Below are 25473 nucleotides of genomic sequence, written 5' to 3' on the forward strand. Positions count from 1 at the left end.
CCACCCCCCCCCCCCCCCGGCGCCCTGCACCCATGGAGGCCGACGGGGGAGACTGGCGCGTAGTGCGCTATAACACGCCGGCAGGGGTCTGTATACGGAGCCCTGGCAGCGCAAGCAGTCAGCTAAAAAACAAACTGACTCGCTGCCCAGAGCGCTCCCCCCTGCGCGCCCTGCACCCGTATAAGCGGCGGCGGGGAAACAAAGGCGCGTAGCGCTAAACCATGCTGGCGGGGGATGAACCACGGTGCCTCGGCACCGAAATGCTTTTATATGCCAGATCACATTAAGAAGACTAGTAACTTGCTGCCCAGGGCGCTCCCCCCCCAGCGCCCTGCACCCTGTGAGTGCGTTGGTGTGTGGGAGCATGGAGCGCAGCGCAACCGCTGTACCTCCGTTACTGAAGTCTTCTGCCGTCTGAAGTCTTCTTTTTTCCAATACTCACCCGGCTTCTTTCTTCTGGCTTCTGTGAGGGGGGTGACGGCGTGGCTCAGGGAACAAGCAGCTAGGCGCACCAAGTGATCGAACCCTCTGGAACTAATGGTGTCCAGTAGCCGAGAAGCAGAGCCTTTAAACTAAGAAGAAGTAGGTCCTGCTTCTCTCCCCTCAGTCCCACGATGCAGGGAGCCTGTAGCCAGCAGGTCTGCCTGAAAATAAAAAACCTAACATAAAGTCTTTCAGAGAAACTCAGGAGAGCTCCCCTAGTGTGTGACCCATCACTCCTGGGCACAAAGTCTAACTGAGGTCTGGAGGAGGGGCATAGAGGGAGGAGCCAGTTCACACCCGGTTTAAGTCTTAATAGTGTGCCCAAGCTCCTGCGGATCCGTCTATACCCCATGGTCCTTTTGGAGTCCCCAGCATCCTCTAGGACGTATGAGAAATTTCCTGCTGCGATCAACTTGGAATTACCCCCAATATGCTGCCATCACCATGTCCGCAGATCTTCAATTCCACTTGCTGCATGCATGCTGCGGCTGCCACCATGACTACCCCCCCCCCCCCCCCCCATATATGTTGCACTTATCCCCTATGCTGCCATCTCCTGCATGCTACTGTAACTAGCTCTGGTCTCTTACATGCTACCTGGCTGCCATCACTAGAACCTGTGATATTTTCTATGCTGCCGTCACTCGCGCTTAATTGCTGTAATCACTTGATCCCATATGCTGCCATCACTAGATCCTGTGATCTCTTGCATGCGACAGTCACCAGCTCTGCTGCAGCCACTGGTCCCGGAACCGTAGGGTTGGCCACTTGCATATATCGCAGCATGTCAAAAACACACTATAACGGGTCCCTTGTGCTCTACATTATACTGGCGCTTATTACTACCGTCTCTAAAGACCCCAGACTCCGGTAAATAATATATATAGATAATTATAGTAGAGCATGTTTGCGCTTCAGCGGCAGGACACTGCTCAGGACTGTACTGTATGGGGTGGTCTTCAGTATACCGACTGACGGGATCCCGCGGCACAGTATACCGGCGAACCCGTAGTATGTTCACCGCAGGCTGCGGTCCTCCCATCACACGGACACGTATCCCCACCTTTATGGTAATATGTACTGCTCTCTGACTGCTACAGGAACACAACTTTATGGTAATGACGTAACGTCTCCGCGTCCTCTCTGCGACACTACTGGCACGTTCTTATCCGGCTGTTTTGGGACAGTACTGGCAGCTTGGTGACGTAAACTGGTCTTCCTTGTCTCTACCCTGCAAAAAGCCGGTACCAGCAGGAAGCGGGCTGGTGATCGGCCTGGGAGGAATCTTCCGCCATCCGCCTAGGAGACCGGTGAGAACAGGTGAGAGGACACCGAGCACGGTGGGACGCGGCAGGCTGAGTGCTTAGAATGAATATTGCTGTGTTATGTCCCCGGGAATACGCGGCCCTGCTATCAGTGAGCGGCAATACTCCGTATCCGGGGCTCCCGGATCTGTAATCGGGGACGTGTTCTGGTAACAGCCGCATATTAACCCAATGAGGGGCAGCCAGATGCTGCTGTGTGACTGAGGGTGAGTGCGGCTGAATGGGTGCAGGTCTTGTATGGGAGCTCCTACTGTTACCCCGCATCAGGCCTGGCCAACCTGCGGCGCTCCAGCTGTTGTGAAACTACACATCCCAGCATGCCCTGCCACAGTTGCAGATTTCCCTAATGGCACTACTGTGGCAGGACATGCTGGGACTTTGTTGTTTTGTTGTAATAGCTGGAAAGCAGGTTTGCCAGGCCTGCCCTACATAATACAGGCACTGTCCACACTGACTAAAGCAGTAGGGGCCCCTACCTACACAGGCACCATTCACACTGGTTAATGCATGGGTACACATGCACCGTGCATACTAGTTTAGGTGCCCCCATGTAAACATGCACCGTGCATACTAGTTTAGGGGCCCCTATGTACAGAAGCACTGTGCACACTAAAACAGGGGCCCCGATGGGGTCAATTCTATTCAGCGACAGTTGAATAGCGCCGGGAATTAGCTCCCGACGCTATTCAATTCAGCTCCAGTTAAGTCGGCGATGGCCCGTTCTCGCCGACTAAACAGGTTGATTTGTCGGGAGAACGGACATTCTCCGACTTAACTCCCCGGCGCGAGGCTGATTCCCGACAGAATCAGCCGCACGGCAGCACTTTTGTCGGGTTTCTTCTCTCATTCCCCGGGGATGAGAGAAGAATTCCTGACGATTGAGGGTCACTCGTCGCTGTATTGAATAGCGCCGGGAGCAAACTCCCGGCACTGTTCAACTGTCAGTGAATTGAATTGACTCCGATGTACAGAGGCATGATGCACACTAAAACAGGGGTCCCCCATGTACACGGGCATGGTGCACACTAAAACAGGGGTCCCCCATGTACACGGTGCACACTAAAACAGGGGTCCCCCATGTACACGGTGCACACTAAAACAGGGGTCCCCCATGTACACGGTGCACACTAAAACACGGGCATTTCCCAGGAAACATAGTTGACTAAAACCCACTTACCGAGAAAAAAACAATGTTATTCTATACCCCACTGAAATATAATGTGGGCAGAGATTTTTTAAGTCATCTGCTCTGTCAGCTTCCTGAATTGTAGTGCAGCACCACATATGACTGCTTTATCACCACTGTCCACTAGTGCAATATTAAAGTAGGACCTGTATGTTGTCCGTCCCTATGGAAAAACAGGATAATTGTAGGGAAGAGATGGTAGAAAACTGGTGACTGACTTAGAGTGCTGGAATAAGCAGTGTGGAGCTTTATTAATGGAGAGTGGCCGTGTGCTCATGGGAGCAGTGAAATTTGTGAGAAGTGGCTGCATAGTGTAAAAGGCAGATCTAATGGTGTGGTGATCAGAAATATAATGAGTTTAGGGCACCAAGTGAGAGAAGGTCCACGGGAGATTATAGACTTCCAATGGATTGATTTGGAGCACTGATGGGGACGAGGGTAATCGGTACATATTATTCTTTATAGAATATTCTTCTGCTTCCAATCCTGTGGGCTTAATGCAGTTAGGAATGAGGAGAGCAAGGTACCATTGCAACTGCGTAGAAATGCTGGCAGTGGCCCCCCTCTTCCTTGTGGCCCAATCTTGGCTTGGACTTGTGGATTGTTGTGCGCCAGTCTTTGGAGCTGCAAACAAAATTCCTAGAGTCTGGTGGTACTGTAAGTGTGGCACTTAATTGCCAGCACAACATAGCTACCTAATTGAATTGAGCCCTTTGTGTGGAACTTTCTCCAGCTGTGTGAATTTGTCCAATTTTGACATCCATGTGGGAAAGCAGAGTGAATAGATTACATACCTGTAGCTATCTTTCATTCTGCAAATTCTCCAAGGTAGGTAGCTCTTAGCTTAGATATAGTTAAGTAAGGAACCATTATCATGTGGCTCCTTGCTGGTTAATCATAGACTCAGATTGGGGTAATGGAGGTGTGAGGTGTGGTGCCTCTGGATGGCTTAAGTGTGGCATACCTTTACATTCTATTAACACTTTTCACACACTAATTTCTTTAACACTATTTCTCCATTTTAATTACATCTCCTTTTTGTATCACCTTCTTAATAGCTTCGGCTTCCTAACACTAATTTTATTAACACTACAGTTTTTTCAGGTATGCTGCCCTGGGCTTTCTGGCTTATACTGGTGTTTTGGGGTGCCACACCCTGCACCTAGATATAGCGCTAGGGATCCCAAATATACAGAGACTCCTTGATGCGGCTTTGGGGCTTATGCATACATTTGCGCAAATATATGTAACCGAGATCTCTGAATTCTAGTATTGTGTGGGATTTACATCTGGTTACTGTTATCATTCAGGGTGCTGGGGGAAACAAAATGCCTTTTTTTATTTTTTTCTTGCTTAGAAAGACCCCTCCCTTTCAAGCACCTGAATGATATCACTAAGCTAACTGAGCATCTGCCACACTATATACACTGCTCAAAAAAAATTAAGGGAACACTTAAACAACACAATGTAATTCCAAGTCGATCACACTTCTGTGAAATCAAACTGTCCACTTAGGAAGCAACACTGATTGACAATCAATTTCACATGCTGTTGTGCAAATGGAATAGACAACAGGTGGGAATTATAGGCAATTAGCAAGACACCCCCAATAAAGGAGTTGTTCTGCAGGTGGGGACCACAGACCACTTCTCAGCTCCTGTGCTTTCTGGCTGATGTTTTGGTCACTTTTGAAAGCTGGCGGTGCTTTCACTCTAGTGGTAGCATGAGACGGAGTCTACAACCCACACAAGTGGCTCGGGTAGTGCAGCTCATCCAGGATGGCACATCAAAGCGAGCTGTGGCAAGAAGGTTTGCTGTGTCTGTCAGCGTAGTGTCCAGAGCATGGAGGCACTACCAGGAAGACAGGCCAGTACATCAGGAGACGTGGAGGAGGCAGTAGGAGGGCAACAACCCAGCAGCAGGACCGCTACCTCCGCCTTTGTGCAAGGAGGAACAGGAGGAGCACTGCCAGAGCCCTGCAAAATGACCTCCAGCAAGCCACAAATGTGCATGTGTTTACTCAAACGATCAGAAACAGACTCCATGAGGGTGGTATGAGGGCCTGACGTCCACAGGTGGGGGTTGTGCATTGGCAAATTCGCCACTGGCGCCTTGTGCTCTTCACAGATAAAAGCAGGTTCTCACTGAGCACATGTGACAGACGTGACAGAGTCTGGAGACGCCAAGGAGAACGTTCTGCTGCCTGCAACATCAGAATCAGCTTTATTGGCCAGGTATACTTGCGTATACTAGGAATTTGTCTTCGGTTTGCTATACAACAGCCAAGTAGGTAACATATAAGCAGGTGGGGGGGGGGGGGGGGGGGGCAAGTAAAGTCACACAGATAGGTATACCGTAGGGACACAAGTTAGTTACATGTGGCAGTACGGATGGTGTAATGGTTAGCATTACTGCCTCACTGCACTGAGGTCATGGGTTCAATTCCCACCATGGCCCTAACTGTGTGGAGTTTGTATATTCTCCCCGTACTTGCGTGGGTTTCCTCCGGGTACTCCGGTTTCCTCCCACAATCCAAAAATATACTGGTAGGTTAATTGGCTCCCAACAAAATTAACCCTAGCATGAATGTGTGTGCGGGATAGGGAATATAGATTGTAAGCTCCACTGGGGCAGGGACTGATGTGAATGGCCAAATATTCTCTGTAAAGCGCTGCGGAATATGTGTGCGCTATATAAATAACTGGTAATAATAATAATAATAATACATGTACGTCTAGTCAGTCAGTGTTCAGGAGTTCAGCAGGCGGACAGCTTGGGGACAGAAACTTTTGAGGCTTCTGGTGGACCTGGCGGGGACGGCCCTGTAACGCCTGCCTGAAGGAAGCAAGTTAAACATGCTGTGGCCGGGGTGTAGCTGGTCTTTTACTATCTTCATTCCTCCAGCATGACCGGTTTGGCAGTGGGTCAGTAATGGTGTGGGGTGGCATTTCTTTGGGGGTCCGCACAGCCCTCCATGTGCTCGCCAGAGGTAGCCTGACTGCCATTAGGTACCGAGATGAGATCCTCAGACCCCTTGTGAGACCATATGCTGGTGCGGTTAGCCCTGGGTTCCTCCTAATGCAAGACAATGCTAGACCTCATGTGGCTGGAGTGTGTCAGCAGTTCTGCAAGACGAAGGCATTGATGCTATGGACTGGCCCGCCCATTCCCCAGACCTGAATCCAATTGAGCACATCTGGGACATCATGTCTCGCTCCACCTACCAACGCCACGTTGCACCACAGACTGTCCAGGTGTTGGCGGATGCTTTAGTCCAGGTCTGGGAGGATATCCCTCAGGAGACCATCCACCACCTCATCAGGAGCATGCCCAGGCGTTGTAGGGAGGTCATACAGGCATGTGGAGGCCACACACACTACTGAGCCTCATTTTGACTTGTTTTAAGGACATTACATCAAAGTTGGATCAGCCTGTAGTGTGTTTTTCCACTTTAATTTTGAGTGTGACTCCAAATCCAGACCTCCATGGGTTGATTAATTTGATTTCCATTGATCATTTTTGTGTGATTTTGTTGTCAGCACATTCAACTATGTAAAGAACAAAGTAATAAGAATATTTAATTCATTCAGATCTAGGATGTGTTATTTTAGTGTTCCCTTTATTTTTTTGAGCAGTGTATATTCTCCAAATAGTCACAAAACAAAATCATGGAGGATAATAACAAAACCTTTTTTTCCTTGAGTGTGTTCAGTTATAAGTAATGTCCAACACACTTACATTAGTTAATATAGAACTTGTTAAAAAAATAGGAGTGGACAGATTTTGTATTATTTGATTACTGAACAGGAACGTTTTTTTTTTTTTCTTCTCTCTCAGGTCTGTCACAATGGCTAAATTTCTGGCTCCTGTGATAAATGATAACCCCCTGGGCTGGGGTCCCTGTGCTGTGCCTGATCAATTTAAAGACATGCCTTACCAACCCTTCAGCAAAGCCGATCGCCTGGGAAAGGTGCCTTATTTTCTGCATTTATCATCTCATTGATATGAATCTGAATGTATTTGCTGGTCCTTCTTTCAGGATGTAGGGGGGGGGGAAATGAAACCGCGTTCCCCTGCTTAGCACAATTGCCCCTTATATTTACATGGGCTGGGGGGTAACTTGCATCCTTTCTGAAGTGTTAATAGGGTGTGTACTTTTTGTTTTCGTTGATAAGGTTGCAGACTGGACGGGGGCCACCTATCAGGACAAGCGATATACCAGTAAGTATGAGTTTTTCCCTATTAGCCTCACACTTACAGTGAGTCAGCTCAATGTGTTTCAGTCCTGCAGTCCACATGATACCAGGGCGGGAAGCATAATCATTGTAAACAGTTTTGGGAAGGAAACTTGTGTTTCATGTATTTAGTATACAATAATGTCTGTTTTATTAATTCTGTACAGCTCCGTTAATAGAAATAAATAGGCTAGATAAGGGGGATAGGGATCGGGCTCCCATGTTGCTACTCTGACCAGGCGATATTGTAAAGGCTCCCATACATTATAGCGATTTCTCCTATGGGAGAAATTGCAGCTGATGCCCTTGAGCTGCCCGCATGCGGTCCTTTTGCCTGTGAGATATCTTGTGTGATCCCGCTACCGGGGCCCACCCGAGACGGTAGTGATCTCCAATCCGATGCGCACGGGATCGTGGATCGGATGTGAAATGCATCCGATTTGGCCACTTTTCACCCGATTTCTCGGCCTGATCCGTCGGAATCGGGTGAAAAGTGGCCATATCGTACACGTGTATGGTCAGCTTAACACTTCACCAAGCAGTTTCTATTTAATTGGTCCACGTTGTCACAGGAAGTATGCTCTTCGTTGGAGATTTTTGTGTACATTAGGACATAAGTTATAAAGCAGAAAATTACCGAAATAAATGACTGGTGGCCATTTTAATGAATGATATCTATAGTGTAGTTGTTTGTAATCTGTTGAAATAAGTTTTACAGTCCTCTAGACCATGGATATTCAACTTGCAGCCAATCCAACTGCTGTGGATCTACACTTCTAGCATGCCTTAATAACAAAGCTTTAGCAGCTCCCGTTGGAACGTGTAGGTCCACAGCAGCTGGAGGGCTGAATGTTGACTACCCCTGCCCCAGACACTTCACTCGCTTGTTTCTCATCCGGCACTCCACATGCCTCCCATGTGTAGGTTGACCCTTTTTTATATTTTATAGTTTGCTCACAGCATTTTCTTTGACCCTATGGCTAGGGACACTTGGTGCCCAATAAATAAAAGGTCATAATCAAATGATATTCTTTCCAGATAAGTATTCTTCCCAGTTTGGTGGCGGCAGTCAGTATGCATATTTCCACGAGGAGGATGAGACAAGCTTCCAGCTGGTGGACACCACCAAGATGCAAAAAACTGCTTACCAGAGGAATAGGCTGCGCTTTGCCCAGGTAATATAACAGCAATGCTAGATATTTTTGTGAGGTTGTATATTACAGGTAATAGTGGGTGTAAAGGTGGCTTACTATTGTGCCGTTTGGTACTGAGGGAAATTCTGTTTGTGGTTGTAGAGACTCGTGCTATAATGTTTCATCATGATAGAGGAAGTTTGTAGATGATGCTTTGTTACAGAATTATTCACATTTTTTTTATTCCAATCTTCTACTTGCAGAGGAATCTGCGTCGTGATAAAGACAGAAGGAATATGCTCCAGTTCAACATGCAGACATTACCGAAGAGTGCCAAGCAAAAGGAGAGGTGAGTGATGCTTTGGGGAAATGTGTGCAGGTGTATAAGGTGTTGTAGGCTGTGCATGCTTTGAGTGGGTTAGTATATTGTAGTTCTGCATTACCACAAAAACTATATATTCAACAATTTTTCAGGGATCGTCTGAGACTCCAGAAAAAATTCCAAAAGCAATTTGGTGTACGTCAAAAGTGGGACCAAAAATCTCAGGTAATGAGTGGCAGACACAGGATTTTTATTAGTATTATTGTAAAGAAGAGAGAGAAAAAGAGAGAGAGGCTCAATTCCCCTCCCCAGATCTGAGACAGAGTTAGAGGGTTGCATCAGAATAGCCCAATAATTTCACAATACCTACTAGTGTAAGGATTTATAGTGATCTGATTCTTTTCATAGCAACCAAGGATACCAAATGGAAGTAAATGCCTGGTTTTAGATGGCTAAGAACTAAATAAGATCAGCTATGACCATATAGTGATCTATACGCGCACACCACTCAGACACTGTAGGGATAACCTTTAGTGGGGGTTTCTGTACATTTTTATTTATCTATCGAGATAGATGTACTCACACATATACATCCCCCTACACTCAGTCGCAGCCTTATTCACACATGTACATCCCCCTACTACAGTGGTCCCACATGTATGTACAGCCACCTGCACTCACATCACAGAATGTCGCACTACTCACATGCCTGGTATCAGCAGGAAGCTGGATGTAGGGAGCAGTGTGTGCAGGCTGCTGCTCTCTCCCCATTTCCTGTCCACATTGTATATTTCCAGTGGATATTCTGCGCTGAAGTCTCTGTGTAGCAGCAGGAAGGTACTGCACAGGGTAATCCGTGCAGTGGCAGCACGATGTCTTACACTTGCAGGCTCACAAGAAGCAGCCAGAGTGAGGAGAGTGTAACAGCTCTGGTCACACTTGCGGTTGGTGCAGAGACTGAGACCAGACTGTTTCCATTCTCTGAAAAACAAATGTAATCCGTCAGGGACCAAATTAATAAGCGCCACTGGTATGCACTAATTAATTTCTCTTTTCTCTATCGTCCTAGTGGATGCTGGGGTTCCTGAAAGGACCATGGGGAATAGCGGCTCCGCAGGAGACAGGGCACAAAAAGTAAAGCTTTAGGATCAGGTGGTGTGCACTGGCTCCTCCCCCTATGACCCTCCTCCAAGCCTCAGTTAGATTTTTGTGCCCGGCCGAGAAGGGTGCAATCTAGGTGGCTCTCCTAAAGAGCTGCTTAGAAAAGTTTAGCTTAGGTTTTTTATTTTGCAGTGAGTCCTGCTGGCAACAGGATCACTGCAACGAGGGACTTAGGGGAGAAGAAGTGAACTCACCTGCGTGCAGGATGGATTGGCTTCTTTGGCTACTGGACATTAGCTCCAGAGGGACGATCACAGGTACAGCCTGGATGGTCACCGGAGCCTCGCCGCCGGCCCCCTTGCAGATGCTGAAACAAGAAGAAGGTCCAGAATCGGCGGCATGAAGACTCCTCAGTCTTCTTAAGGTAGCGCACAGCACTGCAGCTGTGCGCCATTTCCTCTCAGCACACTTCACACGGCAGTCACTGAGGGTGCAGGGCGCTGGGAGGGGGGCGCCCTGGGAGGCAATGAAAACCTATTTTTGGCTAAAAATACCTCACATATAGCCTCCGGGGGCTATATGGAGATATTTAACCCCTGCCAGAATCCGTTAAGAGCGGGAGACGAGGCCGCCGAAAAAGGGGCGGGGCCTATCTCCTCAGCACACAGCGCCATTTTCCCTCACAGAAAGGCTGGAGGGAAGGCTCCCAGGCTCTCCCCTGCACTGCACTACAGAAACAGGGTTAAAACAGAGAGGGGGGGCACTAATTTGGCGTTAGAAATATATAAAAAAGATGCTATAAGGGAAAACACTTATATAAGGTTGTCCCTATATAATTATAGCGTTTTTGGTGTGTGCTGGCAAACTCTCCCTCTGTCTCTCCAAAGGGCTAGTAGGTCCTGTCCTCTATCAGAGCATTCCCTGTGTGTGTGCTGTGTGTCGGTACGTGTGTGTCGACATGTATGAGGACGATGTTGGTGAGGAGGCGGAGCAATTGCCTGTAATGGTGATGTCACTCTCTAGGGAGTCGACACCGGAATGGATGGCTTATTTAGGGAATTACGTGATAATGTCAACACGCGGCAAGGTCGGTTGACGACATGAGACGGCCGACAAACAATTAGTACCGGTCCAGACGTCTCAAAAACACCGTCAGGGGTTTTAAAACGCCCGTTTACTTTAGTCGGTCGACACAGACAGGGACACTGAATCCAGTGTCGACGGTGAATAAACAAACGTATTCCTTATTAGGGCCACACGTTAAGGGCAATGAAGGAGGTGTTACATATTTCTGATACTACAAGTACCACAAAAGAGGGTATTATGTGGGATGTGAAAAAACTACCGTAGTTTTTCCTGAATCAGATAAATTAAATGAAGTGTGTGATGATGCGTGGGTTCCCCCCGATAGAAAATATGGGCGGTATACCCTTTCCCGCCAGAAGTTAGGGCGCGTTGGGAAACACCCCTTAGGGTGGATAAGGCGCTCACACGCTTATCAGAACAAGTGGCGGTACCGTCTATAGATAGGGCCGTCCTCAAGGAGCCAGCTGACAGGAGGCTGGAAAATATCATAAAAAGTATATACACACATACTGGTGTTATACTGCGACCAGCGATCGCCTCAGCCTGGATGTGCAGAGCTGGGGTGGCTTGGTCGGATTCCCTGACTAAAAATATTGATACCCTTGACAGGGACAGTATTTTATTGACTATAGAGCATTTAAAGGATGCATTTCTATATATGCGAGATGCACAGAGGGATATTTGCACTCTGGCATCAAGAGTAAGTGCGATGTCCATATCTGCCAGAAGATGTTTATGGACACGACAGTGGTCAGGTGATGCAGATTCCAAACGGCACAAAGGTGTATTGCCGTATAAAGGAAGAGGAGTTATTTGGGGTCGGTCCATCGGACCTGGTGGCCACGGCAACTGCTGGAAAATCCACCGTTTTTACCCTAAGTCACATCTCTGCAGAAAAAGACACCGTCTTTTCAGCTTCAGTCCTTTCGTCCCTATAAGAGTCATATCTGCCCAGGGATAGAGGAAAGGGAAGAAGACTGCAGCAGGCAGCCCATTCCCAGGAACAGAAGCGTTCCACCGCTTCTGACAAGCTCTCAGCATGACGCTGAGACCGTACAGGACCCCTGGATCCTACAAGTAGTATCCCAGGGGGTACAGATTGGAATGTCGAGACGTTTCCCCTGCGCAGGCTCCTGAAGTCTGCTTTACCAAGGTCTCCCTCCGACAAGGAGGCAGTATGGGAAACAATTCACGAGCTGTATTCCCAGCAGGTGATAATTAAATTACCCCTCCTACAACAAGAAAAGGGGTATTATTCCACACTATATTGTGGTACTGAAGCCAGAAGGCTAGGTGAGACCTATTCTAAATCTAAAAAAAAAAAAAAATTTGAACACTTACAAAGGTTCAAATCAAGATGGAGTCACTCAGAGCAGTGATAACGAACCGGGAAGAAGGGGACTATATGGTGTCCCGAGACATCAGGGATGCTTACCTCCATGTCCCAAATTTGCCCTTATCACTAAGGGTACCTCAGGTTCGTGGTACAGAACTGTCACTATCAGTTTCAGACGCTGCCGTTTGGATTGTCCACGGCACCCCGGGTCTTTACCAAGGTAATGGCCGAAATGATGGTTCTTCTTCGAAGAAAAGGCGTCTTAATTATCCCTTACTTGGACGATCTCCTGATAAGGGCAAAGTCCAGGGAACAGTTGGAGGTCGGAGTAGCACTATCTCGGATACTGTTACAACAGCAGGGGTGGATTCTAAATATTCCAAAATCGCAGCTGATCCCGACAACAAGTCTCCTGTGCTTAGGGATGATTCTGGACACAGTCCAGAAAAAGGTGTTTCTCCCGGAAGAGAAAGCCAGGGAGTTATCCGAGCTAGTCAGGAACCTCCTAAAATCAGTGCATCATTGCACAAGGGCCATGGTAAAAAAAATGGTGACTTCCTTCGAAGCAATTCCAGTCGGCAGATTTCATGCAAGAACTTTTCAGTGGGATCTGCTGGACAAATGGTCCGGATCGCATCTTCAGATGCATCAGCGGATAACCCTATATCCAAGGACAAGGGTGTCTCTCCTGTGGTGGTTACAGAGTGCTCATCTTCTAGAGGGCCGCAGATTCGGCATTCAGTTTTGGATGTTGGTGACCACGGAGGCCAGCCCGAGAGGCTGGGGAGCAGTCACACAAGGAAAAAATTTCCAGGGAGTGTGATCAAGTCTGGAGACTTTTCTCCACATAAATATAGCTAAGGGTAAATTTATAATGCTCTAAGCTTAGCAAGACCTCTGCTTCAAGGTCAGCCGGTATTGATCCAGTGGGATAAAACATCACGGCAGTCGCCCACGTAAATAGACAGGGCGGCACAAGAAGCAGGAGGGCAGTGGCAAAAACTGCAAGGACTTTTCGCTGGGCGGAAAATCATGTGATAGCACTGTCAGCAGTGTTTTCATTCCGGGAATGAAAACTGGGAAGCAGACTTCCTCAGTAGGCACGACCTCCACCCGGCAGAGTGGGAACTTCATGGGGAAGTTTTCCACATGATTGTAAACCGTTGGGAATTACCAAAGGTGGACATGATGGCGTCCCGTCTGAACAAAAAACGGGACAGGTATTGCGCCAGGTTAAGAGACCCTCAGGCAATAGCTGTGGACGTTCTGGTAACACCGTGGGTGTACCAGTCGGTGTATGTGTTCCATCCTCTGCTTTTCATACCTAAGGTACTGAGAATTATAAGACGTAGAGGAGTAAGAACTATACTCATGGCTCCGGATTGGCCAAGAAGGACTTGGTACCCGGAACTTCAAGAGATGCTCACAGAGGACTTATGGCCTCTGCCGCTAAGAAGGGACTTGTTTCAGCAAGTACCATGTCTGTTCCAAGACTTACCGCAGCTGCGTTTGACGGCATGGCGGTGGAACGCCGGATCCTAAGGGAAAAGGCATTCAGGAAGAGGTCATTCCTACCCTGGTCAAAGCCAGAAAGGAGGTGACCGCACAACATTATCACCACATGTGGCGAAAATATGTTGCGTGGTGTGAGGCCAGGAAGGCCCCACGAAGAAATTTCAACTCGGTCGATTCCTGCATTTCCTGCAAACAGGAGTGTCTATGGACCTCAAATTGGGGTCCATTAAGGTTCAAATTTCGGCCCTGTCGATTTTTCTTCCAGAAAGAATTGGCTTCAGTTCCTGAAGTCCAGAAGTTTGTCAAGGGAGTATTGCATATACAACCCCCTTTTGTGCCTCCAGTGGCACTGTGGGATCTCAACGTAGTTCTGGGATTCCTCAAAACACATTGGTTTAAAACCAGTCAAATCTGTGGATTTGAAGCATCTCACATGAAAAGTGAACATGCTCTTGGACCTGGCCTGGACCAGGCGAGTGTCAAATTGGTGGTTTTTTTCTCAAAAAAAGCCCATATCTGTTTGTCCATTCGGACAGGGCAGAGCTGCGGACTCGTCCCCAGTTCTCTCCCTAAGGTGGTGTCAGTGTTTCACCTGAACCAGCTTATTGTGGTGTCTTGCGCCTACTAGGAGGACTCCAAGTTGCTAGATGTGGTCAGGGCCCTGAAAATATAGGTTCCAGGACGGCTGGAGTCAGGAAAACTGACTTGCTGTTATCCTGTATGCACCCAACAAACTGGGTGCTCTTGCTTCTAAGCAGACTTTTGCTAGTTGGATGTGTAATACAATTCAGCTTGCACATTCTGTGGCAGGCCTGCCACAGCCAAAATATGTAAATGCCCATTCCACAAGGAAGGTGGGCTCATCTTGGGCGGCTGCCCGAGGGGTCTCGGCTTTACAACTTTGCCGAGCGGCTATTTAGTCAGGGGCAAACACGTTTGTAAAATCCTACAAATTTGATAACCTGGCTAAGGAGGACCTGGAGTTCTCTCATTCGGTGCTGCAGAGTCATCCGCACTCTCCCGCCCGTTTGGGAGCTTTGGTATAATCCCCATGGTCCTTTCAGGAACCCCAGCATCCACTAGGACGATAGAGAAAATAAGAATTTACTTACCGATAATTCTATTTCTCGGAGTCCGTAGTGGATGCTGGGCGCCCATCCCAAGTGCGGATTATCTGCAATACTTGTACATAGTTACAAAAATCGGGTTATTATTGTTGTGAGCCATCTTTCAGAGTCTCCGCTGTTATCATACTGTTAACTGGGTTCAGATCACAGGTTGTACAGTGTGATTGGTGTGGCTGGTATGAGTCTTACCCGGGATTCATAAATCCTTCCTTATTGTGTACGCTCGTCCGGGCACAGTATCCTAACTGAGGCTTGGAGGAGGGTCATAGGGGGAGGAGCCAGTGCACACCACCTGATCCTAAAGCTTTACTTTTTGTGCCCTGTCTCCTGCGGAGCCGCTATTCCCCATGGTCCTTTCAGGAACCCCAGCATCCACTACGGACTCCGAGAAATAGAATTATCGGTAAGTAAATTCTTATTTTCGTGACGCATAATGGTGCTTTCGTGTTTTATTGTACTGTCTCCTATAGACCCAGCTGAAACCGAGAGATTCCTCTGTAGAGGTGCGCAGTGACTGGGAGGTAAAAGAAGAAATGGATTTCCCCCGGCTGATGAAGATGCGTTATCTCGAGGTGTCTGACCCAGTAGACATGTGAGTTACTGTATAAGGCTTCCCCATTGATTTTTTTTTTTTTTATTTTATTTTTTTCTTTAACAACTAACAGCCAGTGGCAGGAGTAAAGTCTGACATTTCGACCAGTATTTATTGTCTGCGATAAATACATTAATCAGGTATACAGTACTGTGAAAAAGTTTTAGGCAGGTGGGAATAAGAAAGATTCTGCAATGCTGCACAGTAAGAATGCTTTCAAAAGTAGAAGTGTTAATAGTTTATTTTTATCAATTAACAAAATGCAAAGTGAATGAACGGAAGATAAATCTAAATCCAATTAATATTTGGTGTGACCACCCTTTGCGTTTAAAACAGCATCAGTTCTTCTAGGTACACTTGCAAACAGGTTTTGAAGGAACTCTGCAGGGAGGTTGTTCCAAAACATCTTGGAGAACTAATCACAGATCTTCTGTGGATGTTGCTCAAATTCTTCTCTCTTCATGTAATCACAGACAGACTTGTTGATGTTGAGACCTGGGGGAGCTATATCTTCACTTCCAGGACTCCTTGTTCTTCTTTTACCCTGAAAAAACTGCAAGTGTACCTAGAAGAATTGATGCTGTTTTGAAGGCAAAGGGTGTAGTTGATTTGATTTAGATTTATTTCATTCACTTTACATTTTAATTGATAAAAACAAACTAACACTACAGTGTTCTTTTCATTCTTACTTTGTAGCATTTCATCCACACCTGCCTAAAACTTTTGCGAAGTACTGTGTATGTGTTTTATATTGATCACTCCCCAAATTTGTTTTGGGTACAGATTTGGTATGAGTGTATGTGTGTGGATAGTATCCTATTGCGTTAGAAAGTACAGAAAATAAACACTTCAAAGCGATCCATTCCACAACTGCTAAATAACTGATAAGTTGCTTACATGAAGTCGTTGCATAGCCTGTCTGATCTGCTTGGAGTGCCATTGCTGTCCTGCCACAATTATTTCTACTTTTGGAATGCACATAACGTTGAGAGTGGTTCAGTTTCTTTTTAAGGCAAGCATCCACATATCGTATAAATCTACCTAGTGTACAGGGGTGCAAAACGTAGGTCTACTTAAGTTGTGTGTGTGTGTGTGTGTGTGTGTGTGTGTGTGCGTGTCCTCAATGAGTAGAAGACTTTGGAACAAAGTTGCTGTTTTTAAAGACTGTCAATAGGTCATTCTATCAATGTTATTCACAGAATACCCCCTTTATGTTCTAGTATTTATTTAATGGTTGTTGTTGTTGTTGTTGTTGTTGTTAATAAGACGTTTGTTGGTGGAGTCATTAGTCTTTTTCGGTCTAGATGCACTTGTGTTGAGAATTTTGTTCTGGGAAAGGGTTATTATCCCTGGTTATTGGTTAGGAGAAAGTTGGAAAAAAGGGGCAGACTTTATCACAGGCTGCTTATTTTTTCTGTGTGCTACTGTTGTGCTAATACGTAGTGTTCCTTCTAGGCTGTTTCAGCAGGGTGCTGCACCCTGCCCATTTTTGAAATGTGAAAAAGCACCCTGCCCTTTTTCAGTGCACCCTGCAGGACCATAAATCGCCCCCTTGTATACAGAATGCAACAGTCAGTGCATGTTACAATGTAGTTCTCTACTCCTTGCCTACTTCTGAAATTGGAAACAATTTCTATCCTTAATGAAATGGATGGCAGAGGATGCACTGTAAATGGCATTACTGCAGTGGCTGCCGGCATAACACAGCACTCTGATATAGAGGGAAAGAACAGGGTAAGCAGTGAGCATGTACTGCTTACACTATTTCCTTAGTAGAAGAACAGATTTTTATTTTGTACCTATACTGTATATTTTAACCCTCTGCTTAACTTTTCTGTTTTATAATGCGTAAGGATTGTAACTACTTCAGCAGTGGAGGAGACATTTATTATTATCTACTTAATAAATAAATATAAATATATATATATATATATATATATATAATATAATATAATTTTTATTTTATTTTTCTTATGTTTTCTCCCAATGCCAGAGAGTGCTGTGGGAGCATAGAATATTATGACAAAGCTTTTGATCGAATCACCACAAGGAATGAAAGACCATTGAAAAGCATTAAGAGGATCTTCCACACTGTGACCACAACAGATGACCCAGTTATCCGAAAGGTGGGATCCAGTATTTATACTTTTACTCTGACCAAGTATTTCATTGTAATCCATCCAGATCTGAATTATCCTCCCTATCTAATGAAGTAGTAAAATGTATTTATTTTGTCTGTACACAGCTGGCTAAGACCCAGGGCAATGTTTTTGCCACTGATGCAATTCTTGCCACTCTCATGTGCTGCACCCGTTCAGTCAACTCCTGGGACATCGTAGTCCAAAGAGTGGGATCCAAGATTTTCTTTGATAAGAGAGACAACTCTGATTTTGGTGAGAATCCTGATCTTGGTTTCTTGGGGAAGTACACGTTTTGTACAATGTATGTACAGGATGTATGTATAACCCATCTATTTGTTGTAGAGCAAAATGTTAGCAGTCTTTAACCTGGCCAATTGTTGTATTTACGGTCATATTAAGCCCTTCCTTTTACCTTCCTTTATGTCTCTAGATCTGCTGACAGTCAGTGAAACAGCTAATGAGCCCCCGCAGGATGAGGTCAACTCCTTAAACTCTCCCAGAAATCTGGCCATGGAGGCTACATACATAAACCATAACTTCTCCCAGCAATGTCTACAAATGGTAAGCTTGATAGGAGTATAATACTGTTTGAGGTAAAAATGTGCTTTTATAGGGTTATTTAATAATTCAGCGCAAAAGGTAATTGTAACCCAGCGCAGTGAACCAGGCAGCAGTGGATTTGTAAGGCTTACTGACTGACCACATAACGTTATGGCAAGTGGTTTGCTATATATCTCTATTTGTCATGATTGTATACTTTTAACCAGTAAGTATCTATCTCTCTCTAATGCATTGGTTCCCAAACTTTAAAGTATTTTTTTGTTTTGTTTTTACGGCACCCCTAGGCCAAATGTTTCTTAACCCTCAGTCAGGTGCAGCTGGCCTGACAGGCGCTGCAAAGCTGTTCTTGCTCCCCTCTCCGCCCCAAGGGAGCGCAGGGGCCTGTCCCTCCTAGTACCTTCCTATCTCTAGGTGCTGTTCGAAACCCCCTTAGTCAGTTTTCCCGCCGCCTGCGTGGAGTGCAGTAGTGACCCTCCTGGCCTCTCAGGCACACTGCGCCCAAACTCCTCCGACTTTTTTGAAGGTTCGTTTTTCCTTTTTATTTTCATCTATTAATTGTTTATTTTGCTCATTTTATGAATGAAAATGACAAAGGTTGTGGATATTTTGCGGAAATATGTAGGTTTGTCCAGGGGGGCCTCTCAGGCACACTGTGCCCAAACTTATACTCATGTTAGTGTTTTACTCTTTTTTTTTTTTTTTTTTTGCTTCAGATCTGCTGAAATGGCCCGTAACGCCTACGATTTCTCTCTTTGTACGTCCTAATGAAGATCACTGATCACTTTAAGAGCGTTAGAATTGAGTTAATTAGGTGCTAATTACTATTTTCTAACAAGCGCCTGTCAGGCACACTGCACCTGAACCTGGGAATCCCAGAGGTGCGCCTGACGGAGGGTTAAGACATTCAGAGAAAGTAGTTTGTGCTTACTTGTCATTCTTGGGTTTAGTTATGTTGTGGACAGGGTTGCGGTTCTGCATGTCCCCATAGTTTATAATTGGCAGTCACCATCACTGGTTTTGCCTATGAAATTTACCATAAGTTAATTTGATTTGGTCTTGGACCACCAGTTCGGCATGTTTGGGAACCACTGCTGTAAGGTATTTTGTACATGCGGTATATTTCCTGTCCACTAATACAGTCAGCTGGGGTTATGTCTGGTAATATTCAGAATCTCTAGTGAAATGTGCTGCTCTTGATGTCCAAGTTGTCATAAATATTGCTTCATCAAACCTCTTTCCGACTTTTCAAAACTTTGTATAAAACATCCCCATCTTAGCTGGTCCTTTTTATAATTCTCTGAGGTAAGTCTCACAGCCCAAGTATTTTGGTGGGTTCAGGAGAATCTGCAGTCACCCCTGTTCTGCAGCCACTTTTAAAGTTATGACCAAAAATGTAGTGTAGCTTCAAATAGGCTACTAAATCCAAAATACTAGTTGTCTGATATATAATAACGTTCACAATTTGTTTATGTAATGCGTCTCTTACACTGACAGCATTTGAGATACTTTTTAATACTGAATATATCTGTCTTCATGGTTCTTGTTTGAGGAGCACCAAGTTTCAGACCTCTTTACTGAATCTGATCACTAAATGCTGACTTACTTCCACAGGGCAAAGAAAAATACAAATTTCCCAACCCAAACCCCTTTATAGAAGATGATGTGGACAAAAATGAGGTGGCCTCTGTCGCTTATAGGTAAGTTTTCTGCCGCAGTGCTGCGACTATAACAAGGTGACAAATTCCCTTTTTCTATTATTGTACTCCGTGAATGCCGGGTTGAAGGGTCTCTTACCCCCGCTGCTCTTAAGCTGAGTACACACTGGACGACTTTTTGAGCGATATGACCGATTCCGACATTTCTGAATGACAGTGTTGAAATCGGACAGTGGGTACCCACTATATCGTCAACGATGCGCGCTCCTGCGGGTTGCTAGCGGCATCGCCCCTGTTGGCTGTACATGCAGCTTAATCTGGGGATGTTGCAAGCAATGCGCCCCGCTCCGCCCCCACTCCCTCCCAACATGGGCAGATGTGTATGCACTTGACTCTGTCAGCACCCCACCAGGTCCCATCGCAGCCTATATTGCCGGGTACATACATCTTTTAGTGTGTACCCTCCTTAACACTTTGGTGGCACTTTCCAGCAGTACCTACTACCATCTCTCTGTTCCCTGCAGTGGGAGCCACTCCCACTATTCATGTTGTTCTCAGGACCTGCCATAGCTGGTTATTATATAGATACTGAATTTAGTATGTAAGAATGCCAGCACTTGTTCGTGATTTTATTATGGAATATGGTTGAAAGATTGGGAACATCAATTGCAATATTTATTTTTCATCCACTAGGGGTCACTGGAGTACTCTTGGGATATGGACGGCTTCCGCATGAACAGGGCACTGAATATTTAAATTTAGAACACGCCACCCCTCCATATCCCAGAGTACCTCTGTTTTTTCTGTGCTCGACGTAGCAACAAGGCTTGTGTGGAGCTCCCACACTTCTTTTGAATATATTTTTATTTTATTTTTGATTTTTCTTTTTCACTTTATCCACATCCCTTCCCCCCTTCCAAAAGGCGAGGGTCCGGGATAGTGGAAGCTGCTACAAGCAGCTACTGGCGTGTCGGTCCTCACTACAGAGCACCCTCACAGCCAAGTGCAGACTACCTGCAGAAAAGGCTGGACGGAGCTTGCAGAGAAGCCCCGTCATAGCCCTCACCACAGGCGTCCAGGTATGTTGGGGGACAGGGCGGTCAGCTCACGCTGCCGCCCCGCTGTGTGGGGACACTGTTCTGTGAAGCGCCGCCCGCCGCTATGTGAGCCGCCTGCCGCTGCTGATTGATGTTGTGAGCGGATGCCGAAGCTGCTCAGAGCCGCGACAGCCGCACTTTTTTAATCCATAGACGCCGATTCACGGCTCTATGGAGCGCGCTCCCCGGCTCCCTCTAGACGCGCCCCGGTAACTTGTAAGTTCCCTGGTGCCGTGTACTAGACAGCGGTACATGGAGCACAGGGGGGGGGGGGGGGGGGAATCTCACAGCACACGCAGCTGCACGGGGGGGGGGGGGGGGGGGGGGAGTACCCATAGCAGCAGCAGTATACAAGGTTATGAGACAGCATAGGCTATTAAGCCTTTATTAACAGACTTTGTTAGTAAACAGACACTTCCCAGGTTATATATGTGTTTCACAAAATTATAACCTGTACTGTGATTATAACTGTAAGCATGGCATGGGGGCCATTTTAACCATGCTTCCTGTTCTTCCTGTTGATTCCAGAACGTTCCTGTCCTAAATCTATACTCCACCGGAGGCGCAGGGGTGTTAGTGGGAATTTGGGATCACATTTCATATAGGACTGGCCACGTGTACTGCACTTGGCCAGATATATATATATATATATATATATATATATATATATATATATATATATATATATATATATATATATATAGCCACACCTTAGTACTATTTTACTGAGTCGTGCAAGTTGTCTGTTTTTTGGGTATTGTATTGTCTGTCTGCATAATGAGTAAGGCACCAGCAAAAACTAAAAAGCAGTTTCACTGCAATGTCTGTAAGAGTGTCTTACCAGATGGATCTACCACATGTACAGTATGTTTTGTGAATTCAGCTACGAATACAATTTCCGCTCCGGTTTCAAAGCCGGTTTAATTTCCGGACCCTCCATGCTAACATATGTCACGGCTGGATTGCAATCAGAATTGGCCGCCGCTCGACAAGAGCGGGAAGCTGCAAGATCTGAGTCTCGGCTGAGACCGCCAGAACTACTGGAGGCGTCTCAGCCTTGCCAAAAGTCCAAATCCATTTTGGGTAGAAGGGATAAATTTCTTTTGTCTTATGATTTACCAGTTTCTGCTATGTTGCATTCTGACGATTCTATGCCAGACCTCACTGCACAAGAAGAGGGTGAGGAGGGCGAAGTAGACCAGCAGTCAGATAGTGAAGATTTTGACAGCCCAGGCATTGATAATCTCATCAGAGCGGTGCGTCAGTCTCTGAAGTTTACGGAAACTGAGGAACCTCTGACAAATGAAGTCGTCTTTACTAAACGAAAGAGATCTCCAATGTGTTTTCCTGTTTCGGAATCTCTTAATAAGATGTTAGTAGAAACACGAAAGAATCCAGATAAACGGGTTTCTATACTTCGCAGATTTAAGTCTAGTTACCCGTTTCCAGAGTCTGTGACATGTACATGGGAGAATCCGCCAATGGTGGATTCGTCTGTGTCAAAACTTACAAAGAAATTAACCATACCAGTACCAACGGCTACTACACTTAAAGACCCTTCAGATCGTAAAATAGAAGCTATGCTAAAGTCCATGTATATAGCAGCAGGAGTGTTGCTTAGACCTGGGTTGGTTGGCATTTGGGTCACTAAGGCGCTAATTGTATGGATAACAGAACTCAAGTCTGCCCTACATGACGATCACCTTATACTTCTTGCTGATCAAATCTGTGAAGCTGCTGAGTATCTATGTACAGCTTCTACTGACGTCTGTCAGCTCACTTCTGGCATTTCATCGTCGCTAGTTACAGTACGACGAGCACTCTGGCTGCGTTCTTGGCAAGCGGAGGCAGAGGTCAGAAGAGGTATAGAGGCGTAACCTTACGGTTGCGAGAAGTTGTTTGGTCCTGAATTGGACAAATGGATTTCTGAGGCCACGGGAGGAAAGTCTGTTTTCTTACCATTGCCTCCAACGGTACCTAGACGGAAATACTCTGGCCCGGTGTTCAAATCCTTTAGACCTCAGCCCTTTCGAGGCCGTGGTAGAGGAACAGCCACGCCTGGTAGACGAGGTCGAGGACGTGGTTTCCAACAAACCAACACCAGTCGTCAGGACGCTAAGGTCACCGACAAGCCAGTGGCATGACGGGCTCCCAGCCCATCTCAGATCTCCAATTGTGGGAGCACGCCTTCAGACGTTCCATTTGGCGTGGTTCCAGACATCCACAGATGGGTGGATCCGCAATTTAGTGTTAAAAAGTTACAAAATAGAGTTCGACTGTCTCCCGCCACTGCGGTTTTTCAAGACAGGACCTCCTCTGTCGGACGACAAGAGGGCGGTTCTGCAAATTGCCATTCAGTCCCTGCTGGATTCAGCAGTTTTGATTCCGGTCCCTGTACAACAACAAGGTCAAGGTTATTATTCCAGTCTGTTTGTGGTACCAAAGCCGGATGGCTCCGTCAGGCCAATATTGAACTTAAAGGGTCTCGATCAGTACGTCACTTACTACAGATTCAAGATGGAATCTCTGCCGTCAGTAATTGCAGGTTTAGAGCCACAGGAATTCATGATTGCGCTAGATCTCAAGGATGCGTACTTACACATTCCGATTTGGCCACCTCATCAGAGGTTCTTGCGTTTTGCGATACGGCAGAACCATTACCAGTTTCAGGCTCTACCGTTTGGCCTCTCGTCAGCGCCTCGGGTATTCACCAAAGTGATGTCTGTGATGATAGCTCATCTCAGATCCCTGGGAGTGATAGTAGTTCCGTACTTGGACGATCTGCTCATCAAAGCTCCGTCTCAACAGATGCTCCTCGAACATGCGTTGCTAACGTACAATGTACTAGTTCAGCACGGTTGGATTGTCAACTTCAAGAAATCACATCTAATTCCGTCTCAACGACTTCAATTCCTAGGTATGATTCTCGATACGGTAAATCAAAGAATTTACCTACCAGAACAGAAAGTACAGATTATTCGTCATCTGGTACAATTAGTGCTCAAGCCACGCACAGTCTCGGTACATTTGTGCATTCGCCTCTTAGGCACAATGGTGGCGGCTTTCGAAGCGATTCAGTTCGAAAGATTTCACTTGCGTCCTTTTCAACTGGATGAGCTCGCACAGTGGTCGGGCTCGCATCTGCAGATTCACCACAGGGTGAGGTTGTCGCCACGGGCCAGGGTATCTCTACTCTGGCTCAAAGTACACAATCTAACCGCATGAAAACGGTTCGGCGCCTGGAATTGGATAATTCTAACGACGGACGCGAGTCTCAGAGGTTGGGGAGCTGTAGTTCAAAATTGTCAGCTCCAGGGTCTCTGGGCGGATCACGAAAGATTGCTGTCTATAAATGTCCTGGAATTCCGGGCAATTTACAATGCGCTACGACAAGCAGTACACATGCTTCGGTCTCTGACTGTCCAGGTGCAGTCAGACAACGCGACGGCGGTCGCGTTCATCAACAAACAAGGAGGAACGAGAAGCCGCATGGCAATGCGGGAAGTAGCTCGAATCCTAAATTGGGCCGAGCAACACCAAGTGATATTGTCGGCAGTGTTCATTCCGGGAGTGGACAACTGGGAGGCGGATTATCTCAGCCGTCGGGATTTTCATCCAGGAGAATGGGCATTAAATCCAGAAGTGTTTCACATGTTGGTCCAGAGGTGGGGTTACCCTCAAGTGGACCTGATGGCATCTCGACACAATCACCAAACGCCCCAGTATGTCTCCAGATTACGAGATCCAAAGGCAGTGGCGGTGGATGCTCTCACAATCGCGTGGCCTTACAGCCTCGTGTATCTGTTTCCGCTGCTCCCTCTGTGACAGACTCTCTTTTGATCCGTTTTAGCAACAGTCATACTAGTGGCCCCTTATTGGCCTCTGAGAGCTTGGTTCTCGGATCTCCGCAGACTACTCGCAGACGATCCTTGGCCGCTCCCACTACATCCGGACCTGTTACAACAGGGTCCGTTTCTTTACCCCGATTTAGCGCGGCTGCGTTTGACGGGGTGGCTGTTGAGACCGCCATCTTAAGAAGAGAGGGCATTCCATAATTGGTTATACCAACCAAGTTACGAGCTAGGAAGCCAGTTACGGCAGCTCATTATTACAGAATTTGGCATGCCTATATAGGTTGGTGTGAAGCTCGGAAGTTTCCGACATCATCTTTCAAGTTATCCCGTCTTTTGTTATTTCTACAGACTGGATTAGATGGAGGACTGCGTTTATCTACACTAAAGGTGCAGGTATCTGCTTTGTCAATTTACTTTCAAAGACGATTGGCTCTATTGCCGTCTGTGCACACTTTTCTGCAAGGTGTCCTCAGAGTACAGCCTCCATTCATTCCACCTACAGCGCCATGGGACTTGAATCTGGTTTTAGATTTCTTACAGTCTTCATATTTTGAACCCTTACAACAAGTGGATATTAAGTTTCTCACTTGGAAAACAATTTTTCTCCTAGCCGTAGCTTCGGCAAGGCGTATTTCAGATTTTGGTGCCTTGTCATGCAAGCCACCGTATTTGGTGTTTCATGATGACAGAGCGGAACTTCGGACGAATCCCGCTTTCTTACCAA

At 46.4% G+C, this 25473-nt stretch overlaps 1 protein-coding gene across 1 annotated transcript in view; it reads left to right on the forward strand.

The window, feature by feature from the left end:
* Positions 1-1605: 1605 nt before the first annotated feature.
* The window catches only part of EIF3D (eukaryotic translation initiation factor 3 subunit D), a 29142-nt gene continuing 5274 nt past the window's right edge, over positions 1606-25473 (forward strand). The window contains exons 1-11 of the mRNA XM_063940676.1: positions 1606-1803; positions 6832-6964; positions 7170-7215; positions 8268-8404; positions 8626-8711; positions 8837-8909; positions 15320-15441; positions 17435-17567; positions 17687-17834; positions 18013-18143; positions 19755-19840. Coding sequence (XP_063796746.1) covers positions 6842-6964; positions 7170-7215; positions 8268-8404; positions 8626-8711; positions 8837-8909; positions 15320-15441; positions 17435-17567; positions 17687-17834; positions 18013-18143; positions 19755-19840 — 1085 coding nt within the window. The 5' untranslated portion in view covers positions 1606-1803; positions 6832-6841. The remainder of the gene's footprint in view (positions 1804-6831; positions 6965-7169; positions 7216-8267; positions 8405-8625; positions 8712-8836; positions 8910-15319; positions 15442-17434; positions 17568-17686; positions 17835-18012; positions 18144-19754; positions 19841-25473) is intronic.

Source organism: Pseudophryne corroboree, chromosome 9 (assembly GCF_028390025.1).
Source record: "Pseudophryne corroboree isolate aPseCor3 chromosome 9, aPseCor3.hap2, whole genome shotgun sequence".
In the NCBI taxonomy this organism is placed as follows: Eukaryota; Metazoa; Chordata; class Amphibia; order Anura; family Myobatrachidae; genus Pseudophryne; species Pseudophryne corroboree.